Raw genomic sequence first — 14,170 nt, 5'->3', positions numbered from 1 at the left:
ATCGCAATTGAGGTAACCATTTCCAATCAAGAACAGTTCCAGTCTCTTCTCTATAATGAACGTATACAACCTGGCTATGCAGGATGTCAAAGCGATAGGCATGTAGTTTGCTGGATGTTTGGCATTTTCAGCAGTGTTAGGTTTGGATAATAGTTTGATGATACCAATCTTCCAAACTTTGGGGACCAGGCAAGTTTTCCAACAGGCTTGAAATAGAGACAGCAAGGCAGCATGTAATGATGGACACTTTCTTGAAAACAGCATAGGGAATCTGGTCAAGAGGAAGGAAATTGTGTAAAAGACAACCTGGACTTCTTGACAGAGCATTGAACATCATGGATAGAAATATCACTGTCATCAAATGCTGACACGGGACTTACAACTGCAGGTAAAAAGGTAGATCGCAAAATTCAATAGGTTCTGACGAGTAGGTTTCAGTGAAATACAATTCTGTGTCATGAGCAATAGGCAGGGATTTGACTGAGCTTGAAGAAGTGCCCTTATCACGAAATACTGATGACACAAATTTCTGTAAGTCCATATAACAGCTAAACTGCTGTTGCCTTGCTCTCTTTGCACAAGAAAGCTTGGGAGATTTCCTAAGTAACTGTGTATGTTGACAAATTTAGATGAAACCATTCAGAAGGCAACTGTTTGATTGCTTCAGAATTCTGACCATACATACATACATACATACATACATACATACATATACGTGATGGCAAGATGATGATGATGATGGCATGTCCACCACTACAGTGAAGACTATCTAACAGTGTCCTTTGTGCCTCATATGAGATAAAAGTTCTGTCTTATCTCGACATTGTAGCTGACATGATGAAAAAACAAGAGAACTAGTGGTGTAGTGAGATCAATGCTATATATTGTCTTTACAGTGTTTTCTCTTGACTTGCGCAGCACTAATTTTTCATCTTCAAACATTTCCGGTGACACATCACAGCAACGACTCCATGTGACTCAATCTGTGTTAAGTTTCTCAAACTTGTGAGAGTCAATAGAGCATCTTTTAAACTGCCTTTAAGAGAGTCTTTGAACCTCTATTTTGGATCGTCTTGATATCTATTTCCTTGAAGTTGTCCATACAAAAAGCTGTTAGAGATTCTTAAATCTGGCATCCTAATCACATGAAGGAGGTAGAACTCCGGTCCACAGACACCGGCACGGGACAGGACTTCGTGTCGGAATTGTATCCTCACATTTGATATGGCAGATCTGACGAAGACATCTCATTTAAAAACTGTTAATTTTTTTAATATTACGACGTAGAACGCACTATGTTTTACTGGCATACAATAAAGTCGGTAGGACAACTGCCTTGTACACATCCATTTTAGTCTCGAGCCTTTCTTTGAAATATCATGCCTTTTCCATAATTTCTTTGAAACTTTGCCAAACGCTGAGCTGGCCTTTGCAAGTCTAGAAGGGACCTCAGAAGCAATGGTGCTGTCAGCAGATAAAGGACTGCCGAAGTAAGTGAAGTTCAACTGATTGCACGATTTACTGAAGTGATTCATGATAGTTTGAATATCATCAAAGAGTGCACAGACAGTACAGTCATTCACAACATACATACATACATACATACATACATACATACATACATACATGCATGTTTTATTCTTCCCAAACCTGGGGCATGACTGCAAACCCTGCGAACATAGCAACTGCAGTAGCTATGGCACAGTATACAAGATGTAGTCAAAGATCTAGAGGCTACCAACCACTACACTTAACTTTGACAGTCAAAACAGCAATTCAATGGCTGCAACATACTGCAATAAGTTTCAACAGTCAAACAAATGATTTCTCCCCATATCAGCTACACCACATGACCAGCATTCACAAGATGGCGACCAACACAGAATGTGGCAAACCTTCCAGAGTACAATCAAACCTCTCCAACTTGGCCAACTGGATCGCTGATGCAAACTAGGCATGCAGGAGAAGAATCCAGGTGCTGAAAAACTCTGTGAGAGTTCAAACGGTAGACCAGCTCATGGGAAGCACTTGACCCAACATCACAGTTTTGATGGTTGAGGCTACAGAAGCTTCCAGAACAATTACAGCACTGGCCATCTCACTTGTGCCTTCACAGCACAAGCCACTTTGAATACCAGCGTAAAAACGATCAAGAAATCTACTTCCTAACAGAACGAGAAATGAGACTATGGCAATAATTCCTTGTTAGGGCCAATCTCAAGCACAGAAACGAGTCAACAGCTGCCATGATGAACTGCAATGACGAGAAATGAAACCTGGCAGATGACACATATCCTCCGCCATCAACATACAGGATATCATACATACATACATAATGATATGTCCACTGCAATCAGTGACGATCCTCGTAGTGTCTTCGGCTACGTTGATGGGATACCAGACCAGTCCTCGACAGGCATACCTTTCCACATTGAGAGCAAGTAAGGTTTGTATGCAGTGGATTTTTAGGACTGGTATATCAGTGCACTTCCTCGCCAGTTTCTTGACTTTGATATGTGAAATACGAGATCATTCAAACTTATTCAAACACTGGTGACAAAGTTTACGCCATTTGGCTCTATCAGTAGCAGAATGTTTGAATGTGTTCGGATTGATGGAACAAGGTTTAAGACTGCTCTTTAGTGAGTCTTTGAAGCAGAGATATGGAAAACCCATGTCCAAGTTCTCCGAATAGTAACTGTTTTGTTATTTTGTCATCAGGCATATGTATAACATGTCCTGTCCAGCGGAGCTAACATTTTTGTGATGTAATATTGTGTGCCACTTCCAGTGCATATGAAAGCTGTCAAGTTTCTTCAGATGATATGCGGAGTCAAAGTCTCACAACCGTAGAGGAGAATTGACAAAGCAGTTTCTCTATACACTGATAGTTTGTTACACACACACACACACACACACACACACACACACACACACACACACACACACACACACACACACACACACACACACACACACACACACACACACACACACACACACACACACACACACACACACACACACACACACAGACACACAGACACACACACACACACAGACACACACACACACACACACACACACACACACACACACACACACACACACACACACACACACACACACACACACACCACATGTGAGACATGGACAAAAGCATAGGATGGTTTATAGTGAGTAAGACTTGTGCAATATCAAACCCTCTCTCTCTCGTCTTAGATTACCAAGTACATACTGGGGCAGGAGCTGCAACAAGCATACAAGCAACTAGGATGCGGTGATTTGCTAGAGAAGGATTGATGGGCCTTTCTTCCTGCCATAAAGTACACCACAGTACTATACTGCTGTAACCTCACTACACAGTCTTTTTGTCACTGCATCACAACAGAGCATAATCCAAGGCCATAGACTGTGATACATGGGTCAGCGCCGAGGTGTATAACCACAAGTTAGTGCTGGCTTATTTGATGGCCGCCTGTACTTGCCATGTCACAGTACTGTCAACGAGCTTTGGGGGTTTTCTTTGGGAGCAGTAGCGCCACCTACTGTTCCACCACACCCTGGTGGTACTGCCGCTGCAGGTCCACGACTGCCTATTTGTCAGAAAATTCATTCATTAGAATGGTTTCTTGTTTACAACAATGCTGGCCCCTGTATCTGAAGGTTGTTCCACTATCCACCACCCGTGGACGCGCTCAGTAGAATGCAGCTTTTCTCTGAGACATACATACATACATACATACATACATACATACATACATACATACATACATACAGAAATACATGTATACATACTGTTTTAGTCTGTGATCGCTGCTCGTAGTCAAGTTGGTGACTCCTCTTCTCTTTGTCACGACCAAACTCATGTAAGTTGATTGAGACAGCATGAAGAAGAGTTGTGCATATGAAGAGATTAAAGGGAAGGTCCGGTTTTGCTGTCCATACACTCACTCAGATGAGAAAATGAGTACCCACTGTTGGACCGACAGTCGAGACGACCAACAGAAGTTGAAATTTGAAGGTTTAAAGAGTGGCCTTCCCTGGTGTGCACGGGCAATCCTCTTCCTCAAAAATCCACCAATCATTGATGGAAAATTGAGCTGTTTTTCATCGGCCGAAATGGCTGCTACTGCTGAAATTCGTCTTGGGTTTCAAGGGCTTCGCTCCTTTGTTCTTTACCACTATTCTACTTCAACATGGTTATTGAGTGCCATATCTTCTGGCGTAGGAAGGCAACCACAGACCTTTAGTGAACCGCCATGCTATATCCGTACACGCACATGCATGCACGCACACACACACACACACACACACACACACACACACACACACACACACACACACACACACACACACACACACACACACACACATGCACACACGCACACATGCACGCACACACACATGCACACACACACACACACACACACACACACACACACACACACACACACACACACACCGAGTAGTATTGAAACTGTAGCTGTCACCAATAACATACCTATTTCACAAGAATTAACATCATAGGGGAACTGATCAATTGCTGTAATGCAAGCAGGGGTGCAATCATTGGTTGCAATTTAGTCAATTGATCTGCTCAAAGATGGTCAAATACATAGCTCTTGTTGTTTGGGCGCATTCAATTCGGCTCTTTCAGTCTCTTCCGGAAGAGTCTGGAAGAGCACACCCCTCTTCCAACTTCTTCCAGCGCAGAACTGGAAGAGGTTGGAAGAGGGGCGTGCTCTTTCCAACCAGCAGCAGAGTTGGTAGAGTTGGCTCTTCCAACCATAGCGGCAGAGCTGTAGAAGTTGGAAGAGGGGATTGCACATGGAGCCTTTTCTGGAAGAGGCTGATCGAACATGCCCTAGACTTGACCAACACCTTTTATCAGCACATGTGACCACTCAGTTGTTTTGGTTTATACCAGCACTGTCTCTGTCGAATCCAATTACCTTTGAACTGGTAAGCAACACTATTTTAGCAAGCTCAAACCCCAACCATGTTTATGACACAGACTGAGGCCACTTGCTTCATGTGCAGCATTTACTCAATGCCGTACTCATAGGATGAAAAGACATTTATTTGAATGTAGAAGAGGTGACTTTCTTTTAGTGTCCAGAGCTCATGTTATGCATCCAATATATCACTAGTAGATAAAGTATTTAATTATCACACAACTCTGTTCTGCTATTATTTGTTCTGATTTAGAGCATTAACCTGACAACTAGTCAGTACTATATAGTCATTGACTTCCATTCTGCCATGCTCATGGCTAATATACTTGGGCTTACAAATACATGTACATGTATTCATGCAAACAGAATGTAGTTGAGCTTGTTGAAGGGAAAGCACGATACCGGGTCTGAAATCAGAATCTCAAAATGCTTGTTTATAGCTTCAGAAACAGCATTAGCTGTAAGTGGAAATTGCTGTCAAAACTAAGTAGGTCAGTGACCACTTATTATTACTCATTTCTTGTATTTAACAATTATTACGATGATAATTATTACAGTATACTGCTTACATGACCCCTGTTCTGTAGCTGCTAGTTTTGTGGTACTTTCTTGTTTGTTCACGATTGTTTGTATTTTGTCCTGTTAGTTCACTATCAATGTCATGTCTATCTGTGATTGTTACTTTGTGCTTCTAATTACTGTTGCACATCTTTTTTTTATCACAGGTGTGCCTGTTGTCCATCTCATAACCTATCCTTTCCCTCCTGTGTGGCACAAACCAAGTGACAACTTAGCTAACCTTGACTTTGATGTCATTCACAACTTGCTGCTGATTTTGAGAAGTTTCATTGCAGAGCGTTTCAATTTGTTTAATATCTGAATTAATACCAATATGTACAATCTATAAACCTAAACATTCCACTCTTCTTTCTAGCAAACAAATGTTAGGACACAAGCACTATGTGTAGCAAGTAAGTGCAATGGAAGCTAATGAAAACAGTCATCTAGAAAGTCAACTGCTATGGTACTGTCACTGAAATGAAGTCTTCCTGAGTGGGGTCACAGCTGGGTTTTATTCTCATGAGAAGCACTGAGTTCATTTCCTGACTGCCGTGACATCCTTCCTAGAGCTAATCCACCACCAGCAGCACCAGCTGGATTTAGGATGATAGATGCAATGTGACCATCAGTGGTAGCGGAACTACTCAGCATTTGCTGAGGTAATAGTTGGTACTGGGGAATACCACCAAGTTGAGAAGACATGTCCAGTGTGAGAGGAGGGGGACTTCGGGCATGAGAAACACTGTGGATAGTAGGAGAGGTGATAGGTCCAGGGCTATTTGTTGTAATTGTTGTAATAGTGCTAGAAGATGGAACAGGAACTTCTACTGACATAGGTACATTGAACAACTGTGACATTGGTGTGACACTAGCTTGGAGCATTGGACTGGAATAATTAGTCATACCAGCAACACTAGAACGGTTTGTGTTGGTGGCACATGTCGACGCAGGATCACAATTATTGTCGTGAGAGAACAAGCTAGATGCTTGAGGTTCTCCAGAAGCTGCATTTTTACTTTGAGCTGGATTACCTTCAGGTAAGTCCTTTGCACCTGATTCAACTCCTTGTTTTTGTCTTAGATGTTGTTGTTGTTGTTGCTGTTGATGTTGTTGCTGCTGCTGCTGCATTATAGCTGCTTGCACTGCTTGAGCACTACACTGCAGTTGAGCCAGTAGGGCTTGACTTGAGAAACCAAGTGTTGTTGGGATGCCCGCATATTGAGGAACAATTGGCGAGCCAGACGAAAGAGTTGGCCCTTTCCCAGAAGTAGGAATAATGTTAAATCCAGAAATTGCAACACTAGGATGAATAGTGAGAGGCAAGCTTCCTGTTACAATGGGTGTAATGTCAGTGGTTGACCTAGTTCGCTGACCATTGGATGATGGCTGTAAAGAATGACCTGCATCACTGAAGAGCAACTGACTCACTGGTGCTGACTGACAGCTGCTGGATCCATGTCCTTGGTCTGAAATATTTTGCTCCTGTCAAACAATACAATTGAACATACTGTACTAGGTGCAATGATGGTGTGCATAACCCCAAAACTGCATCACCTACTGATTTGGACAATTCATAAGCCAATTTAAGTTTAAGTTGCGTGCGTGTATGTGTGTGTGTGTGTGTGTGTGTGTGTGTGTGTGTGTGTGTGTGTGTGTGTGTGTGTGTGTGTGTGTGTGTGTGTGTGTGTGTGTCATCGTGGCCAACATAACAGCTCAATTTTCCATCAATGATCGTGTATTTTCGAGGAAGAGGATTGCCAGGGAAGACCACCCTTCAAAACCCCCCGCGAATTTCGATGTCTGCTGGTCGTCCCCACCGTTGGTCCACCCGTGGGTACTCGTTTTCTCGTCAGTGAGCGAATAGATGGTACAACCGAACCTTCATGCACAGAACTCCTTTCATCCTTCCATTTCTATGATATCTCAATCAACTTACATGAGTTTGGTTGTGACAGAAAGAAGGGGAGTCGCCAACTCGATTGCAAGCATCAAACACGTGTGTGTGTGTGTGTGTGTGTGTGTGTGTGTGTGTGTGCAAGCGCGTGCACACGCCCATTTGTATATAGTTCCTATGTCTGTGAGTATGCGTGGTTGTGTGCGTGTGCCCTCGTTTGTGTATGTCCATTTGCATCGTATAAACCAAGTGCAAATCCAAACCATTTTGAATTGATTAGGCAATATATGCCAAGTGCAAACCATTTCCAATATGCTATATAAACAAAGTGCAAATTCAAACCATTTGGGATATGACTAGGCTATTTAAATTTGCATAATGTTAAATGGTTTTGGAATTGACAAAACCATAAGAACCAAAGTGCCACTAGTTCTTTTCAAGTAGTGTTTTCAATATTTTCACCTCCAACTGTTTGTAATCCAAAGAAATATTTTTCATAGCCTGAAAAGCCTGATGTTACCCAGACGCTTTCACATTGTGCATGTGTTAACATGGCAACTAACAGAAGTCCACAGATCATCCTGGTCTGCAATGAGGATACTGATTATGATCCTGACAATAAAGACATTCGCAGGGAATAAAGACGTAATGAAAGTGTAGGTGTGTAAATTTTCTATAGCAATGGCAAATACAGGCCTGATTCTTCTCTATCTTGGAGTTTACACTCTTACAGACAGCAGTGTTTCCCCTGAATTAAACTCAAACAGGGTGCATCATTAATTCAGCTATGAGCCTATAAGAAAAGGGACTTTGTAAAAGTCACGAGACTTGGCGAGTAGCGTACTCTAAACGTATAGGGCCGAACAGACTTTGGTCTGGGGAATATGTGGCTGGCTATGTCTGTCATGCTGCAGGAATGTGCCACACCTACTTCGTGTGGCCCAATCACAAAATATTAATTCCTTTATGTTGTACGTGGCAACCAAAGACAATGGACGAACAGCCAATCCTATGCGCAAAACTTTCTTGAGAGTTCTATTGCCAGAACAGTGTAATTCATGTTTTCGATTGTTAGGACTTGTCGGGAATAAACAACAGAACTCACCTGTCTACAACTGCTGACCCGAAATCGATCGCTTTCTTGGTTTTACAATATTTGTAATGGAATCTAACATTACATAACCATGAGAGATTTTATGTCCTGTATACAATGACTCTGCTTTGACAACTACAGGCTATGATAGTATGTAAGTTACAGACTTTGACATTGTGGTCTTTGTGATTGTGATCTTCAGGACTTTTGAAGGCTCATAAACAGCTTCAATTACTAGTAGTAATAATTTATGATTAATATTAATTAGAGACATACACAGGGTCTATCAAAAATTATGCTTATATAATGTAATGAAATGGACTTCAATAGTCAGGTTTGCTGAACCAAATGACTACCAGTCATGCTAATCTGTATTTCAGCAACAATACAGTCACTATCATGCTGTCTCCAGAAAGAAAATACCATTATTTCCTTGTAGGCAAGCCATGGAGCTCTTGCAAAGTTACTTGCTTCATGGCACTCCACTCCAGCTGAAGGTTTCTTTATCAACATTGTACAAAAGTGCTTGGCAAGAGTGTCCAAGAGGATTTCCCCATATCTATTGAACTTTGCATCAGACTTCTCTGCTTTGGTGACACCCTTGGATTGTACTGAATGCATTTAAACTCCAGGATCCCGAAATCTGCTTTCCAGTTCGTTTACCAAGCAGTCAAGATACTGTACTTCTCCCTCACCTCTGTCTTGAACAGAGTTTTGTTGTCATCAAATGGGGCAGTGATGCCATATAGTTTTAAGTCCTCTCTAACATGAGGAAACTTTAGCATGAGTGGCCCTGGATAATTTGGAGGAGCTTCAGGGAAGCAATGGTAGCTAATACCTGTGACTGTATTGCAGACAGGTCAATGTGTTCCTTCTAGAACACTAGACTTACGAAGAAGTGCTAAACCCTTGGCTGCTTTCCACCTTTAATCTAATTAGTCAGCCAATGAAGAGCATGAAAAGGGGGCTGGACACATTGACTGGCATGTGGGACTGTCAACATCGGATAGCTATTCAGTGCCGCTTGAAAGCACGCAAAAAAGACAGCATCACATCAACTGGCACGCTAATTAACACCAGCAATATTGAGTGCATGTGCAGCATTCCAATTGTCAAGCCATCCCTTGGTCCAGCCATCCGGTCCACAGGGGACTTGCTGTAACCCTACCGCATGCGCACCTTGAGTTAAATATGAAGAGATCATGTAGTACATCACTCAGCAGGTAGGGTAGACAGTGGCAACAAACTTCCACAATTTCATTGCCAAGACTAAGCCTCCAGCTACAACATGTTTTTCTGTTGCTTCTCATTCCAGACAAACCAGAAAAGAGATAAATACACCAGCAACAGCTTGATCGTGTGACAACCATTCTGTTGCAACTGCCATCCTGTTGCAACTGCTTTATGATCATGAGCACGGGCTTATAAGAAATTCTTGAAGTATGTGAAGGCTTGCCTCTCATACCGGACTGTTTCTAAAAAGTAGAACAGTGTCATTACTTGGCCATCGAATTTCTGTAGCTAAGGAACACTAGCTGCTAGAGAGAGACGATGAGCACCACAGTGGACAGACGGCAACTCAGAATTAGTCTCTTCAAGCACGATGTAACACCTTCCCATCAACTAACCATCATTGCTGCACCATCACAACCAAACCCGGTGATCTTCACAATTGGGAGTCCCCATTCCACACACACACACACACACACACACACACACACACACACACACACACACACACACACACACACACACACACACACACACACACACACACACACACACACACACACACACACACTGACAGGTACAGAAGCTTAGCCTCTATAGTACTTGCCTTGCCATAATGAATGTCAACCACCTTCAAGAGGGACATATGAGGAGAACTTTATTTACTAGAAACCTGACAATATAGTGAGTTTCTTCAAACTTGAGGCACCAGTGGACTCATCGCATAGCAACCAGACTGTAAGGACTTGCCTGGATTTGCTGAATGGTAGTTTCTTGCACACAGTCATTAGAATCGAAAGAAAATCATTGATATTGCAGTGTGATGAATAGGTAAGTAGCGTCTCTACAGTAGACAGGACCGCTTGAGCTCTTCTAAATACGAGCATCCAAGTGACTTTGCTAGTTGTGACAATGAACCAAACTTGTGAGCAATGGGCAATGCCCTGCTTGGCCAGCCAGTAGATGCACTAACTTCAGAGCGGCGACAACTGCTTGTCACTGACAACTGATCTGTACTTTGAGTGCAGTTGGAATCTCTCTAGATGCTCTGGAAGCAGCTGTGTGAGATTCCGCCAAGAAGGCATCCATATGGCACTGACATTTCTAATGTTCAATCAGCTTGTCACACCTGAACTGTGGGCAACATATGCATGCTGATCCACATTATCTATCTTCTTCATTGACTTTGTTGTGTTTGCTACAGAGTGCCAAGTACATGTAGGAACTATCTTGATCGTCCAAGACATAGCGAAGCCATCCAAATCCCTCCAGCCAGCTGTTGCAAAACCTAGAGTTACAATGTTCACTATTCTTTGCAGGTGGTGCTTCACATTGTCAGTCTTCATCTTCAACTTCATCAGACGCTGTTAGAGCAGTACCAGTAACAGGCTGCAGAAATACTAGTGATCCTCTGCAGAAACTGACCCCATACTGCAAGATGCAATGACCGTCACAGTGATACAGATGTTGTAACACCACATGTTCTTGCTAATAGCCTGACTCACACTACCCTCGGAGGCCCAAGAGAACACAAACGGCAACACAGAAAGCAGATAGTATACGCAAGCTGCAAGTCTCCTAATTTTGAAGACTAGGGCCACACCCTCAGAATCAACAGGGTGACCCTCACTGCTCAAAGGGCCTCAGGGAAATCCTAAACAATAGCAAGTAATTAAATCAAAAATGCCTAATAAAGAGCAAGGATTGCTAAGAAACAGTAGTGCTACAAAAGATAAAAAAACTTGATAAGTTCAAAAAAAATTTGCAGTCCAATACAAACTAAACCAGCCAGCAAGTAATTATCAACACCAGTAACCGACAAACAATAAGGTAATTTCCTTCACATCTAATAGCATTCTGCTATGTAACATCCTAAATTGTACGACCACTGAAATTGTAATTCTAGAAATTATCGAGTGGTTAAAAATGTGAATCAAGATGGTTGAAGCTTTCTAATTAAACTAGTAATTGAAGCTGCATTTACACTCACTTCCAAAAGTATGAGCCTTCTGAAACCACAACAGGATTGTCGCAAAGAATTATGAATTTAGACAATATGTTCCTTTTGAGCACACTACTTGTAAAATCTATTTTTAAAATGTACAAGCAACTGTCATTTGACGGGACTGCAAAGGTTGCAAATAGTCCGTAGTCAAAACGTACAGTTACGAGAGCTATCACATATGGGACATAAATATCGCTCATGACTATGCAATGTTACGTTCCCATACAAATGTCATAAGCCACAAAAGTGATTGATTTCACGTTAGCAGTTGTATTGCAGACAGGTAATTTCTGTTGTTTTATTTCCAACAAGACCTGGCAATTCCAAACATGAATTACACTGTTCTGGTAAAAACTCTATCATCAATGTTTGGCTACCTGATTGGCAGTTCGTCCATTATGGTGTGTGGTTGCCATGTATGACAAATCACAAATGCTGATTGGACTGCACTAAGGGCATGGCACATTCCTGAGCATGACAGATCAGTCACATAGTTACAAACTCAGAAGTTGTTCCAGCCATTATTTTGAGTACACTACTTGCGAAAAGATATAAATAATACTTATCTCCCTTACTAATAATGTACGCTTTATTATATGTATAATTAAATAAATAACTTTCCAACTAAAGCATTTGGCTAACAACTAGCAAAGCTGCATTTATTAAATTTTTCCGTAACATCATTTATTTCTGGAATGACAGTAACTGTTGATGCACATGCATCAAAACTTGTGAAAGGGAAGGCTTGGATTGTTATCACATTTTGATTTGATGCAATTGTCGTCATTGTTCACGAACTTGAAAGTGACCATTTTCAAGAGGTTGGCTACCAGTTAATAAAATTACCAACAGCTACTTCAATGATTAATTGATAACAATGATCCTTTTTGCTGCTTTAATGACGACTGTGACTTTCATGGCTCCATACTCTACAAAGGACAAGTCTACGGTGTTCCAAACAGTTACATCAAAGTAACCAAATCTGTCATATTAAAGTCAGTGTGATATATCGAAATTGATCCTGACCATTGCTGTTCTTTGGTTGCTTGTTTGGAATCTAGTAGCAACGAATGTCAAAGGATGTCAATACATACGTAAATCACAGTGGACCATGACAGTATCCAAAGATATTTGCAAACAATTCACAATTTGCACTTGGCCTAAATTGTCTAGCCATCTCCAATTTGTTAATTATAATTGTTTGAAGTATATTTGGTCCACCTAGTTCTTTACGTGGTTTAACCAATTCCAAAAATTTATAAAAGAGAGGGTTAACAGTTGGGATTCACACATGTCAAACACATCCATGCATATGCTACCTGTGTGTGCACATTGACACACACACACACACACACACACATGCGCGCACACACACACACACACACACACACACACACACACACACACACACACACACACACACACACCACACAGAGAGGAATGCATGGGTGTGTGAGTCGGTATCCATGTGTGCATGCCCGCGAATGCCTATGGGTAATAAGCTATAATAAATTGCCCCCTGAAAAATATCTTCAGTTGCAAATTCAAATATGATCCTCAGTTAGCACGCAAAATTCACTCACTCTTCCCTCCTCATCTTGAACTGTATATGAGAGTTCAGGCTCCTCAAAACCTGTGCTTGACATTCTCTGTTCTGTATCACCATGACCAGTGATGACATCGGGCGAGTTCAAGCATGTCTGTATGAGAGCCTTGCCACTTTCCGAGGTAATCATTGGCTGAAGTTTGGGAGTAGCAAAGGTATAAACATGTCCGGTTTCAGAAGCAACAAGGAGTAGCATTTGTGTACCTGTCAGCGTACTTAACTCATAAGCCTAAATTTAAAAATTTGAATAACATTCATTACAAACATTTAGACAGGTAGCAAACAACTGACCTTCTTCATGATGCCACTTTTGCGCTTGCTGAACGTCGTGTAACGGCGTAACTTATTTTGGATAAATTCCATGTCAATCTTCACTCTCCCACGGGTTTTCTTTTTTCTGGGTTGCTCACCACTAACTTCCGTAGGTTGGACATGATGGGCGTCTTCATTTTTCTCCAACCGGGCAACTTTACACGCACTTTCAAACGCGGATTCCGTTTGGTCTCCACTTGGTCGATATGCCGTACGACCCAGCAGTGGTGGGTCGTACTCTTCCACGCTAACTTCATCATCAGGGTCGTCTTCTACGATGAATGAAGAAGTGCGACATCGCATATCGCTAGCACCTCCGGAAGAACCTTGTTCTAGGCTCTCCATGTTAAAACGGAGTATATAAAATTTGGCATTCAAGAGAGTGGCACGTGCAGATTTTGTCCACTCTCAAATATGGAAGTGGACGACAGCGCCAAACAACCAAATATGGCGATACCAAACCGGACATACGGGTTACCCAAGTTTTGTTGTCACGTGATGTGCATTGTTT

At 41.9% G+C, this 14,170-nt stretch overlaps 1 protein-coding gene across 1 annotated transcript; it reads right to left on the bottom strand.

The window, feature by feature from the left end:
• Positions 1-5,801: 5,801 nt before the first annotated feature.
• Positions 5,802-14,153, bottom strand: LOC134179446 (serum response factor homolog). Its single transcript, XM_062646342.1, has 3 exons — positions 13,639-14,153; positions 13,325-13,576; positions 5,802-7,001 (listed from the first exon to the last, which is right to left on the bottom strand). The coding sequence occupies exons 1-3, from the start codon at positions 14,002-14,004 to the stop codon at positions 6,018-6,020; spliced, it is 1,602 nt and encodes a 533-aa protein (XP_062502326.1). The 5' UTR covers positions 14,005-14,153; the 3' UTR covers positions 5,802-6,017.
• Between the last annotated feature and the right edge of the window lie 17 nt (positions 14,154-14,170).

This window comes from Corticium candelabrum, chromosome 5, assembly GCF_963422355.1.
Source record: "Corticium candelabrum chromosome 5, ooCorCand1.1, whole genome shotgun sequence".
In the NCBI taxonomy this organism is placed as follows: Eukaryota; Metazoa; Porifera; class Homoscleromorpha; order Homosclerophorida; family Plakinidae; genus Corticium; species Corticium candelabrum.
This window is presented reverse-complemented; position numbering and strand designations above follow the sequence as displayed.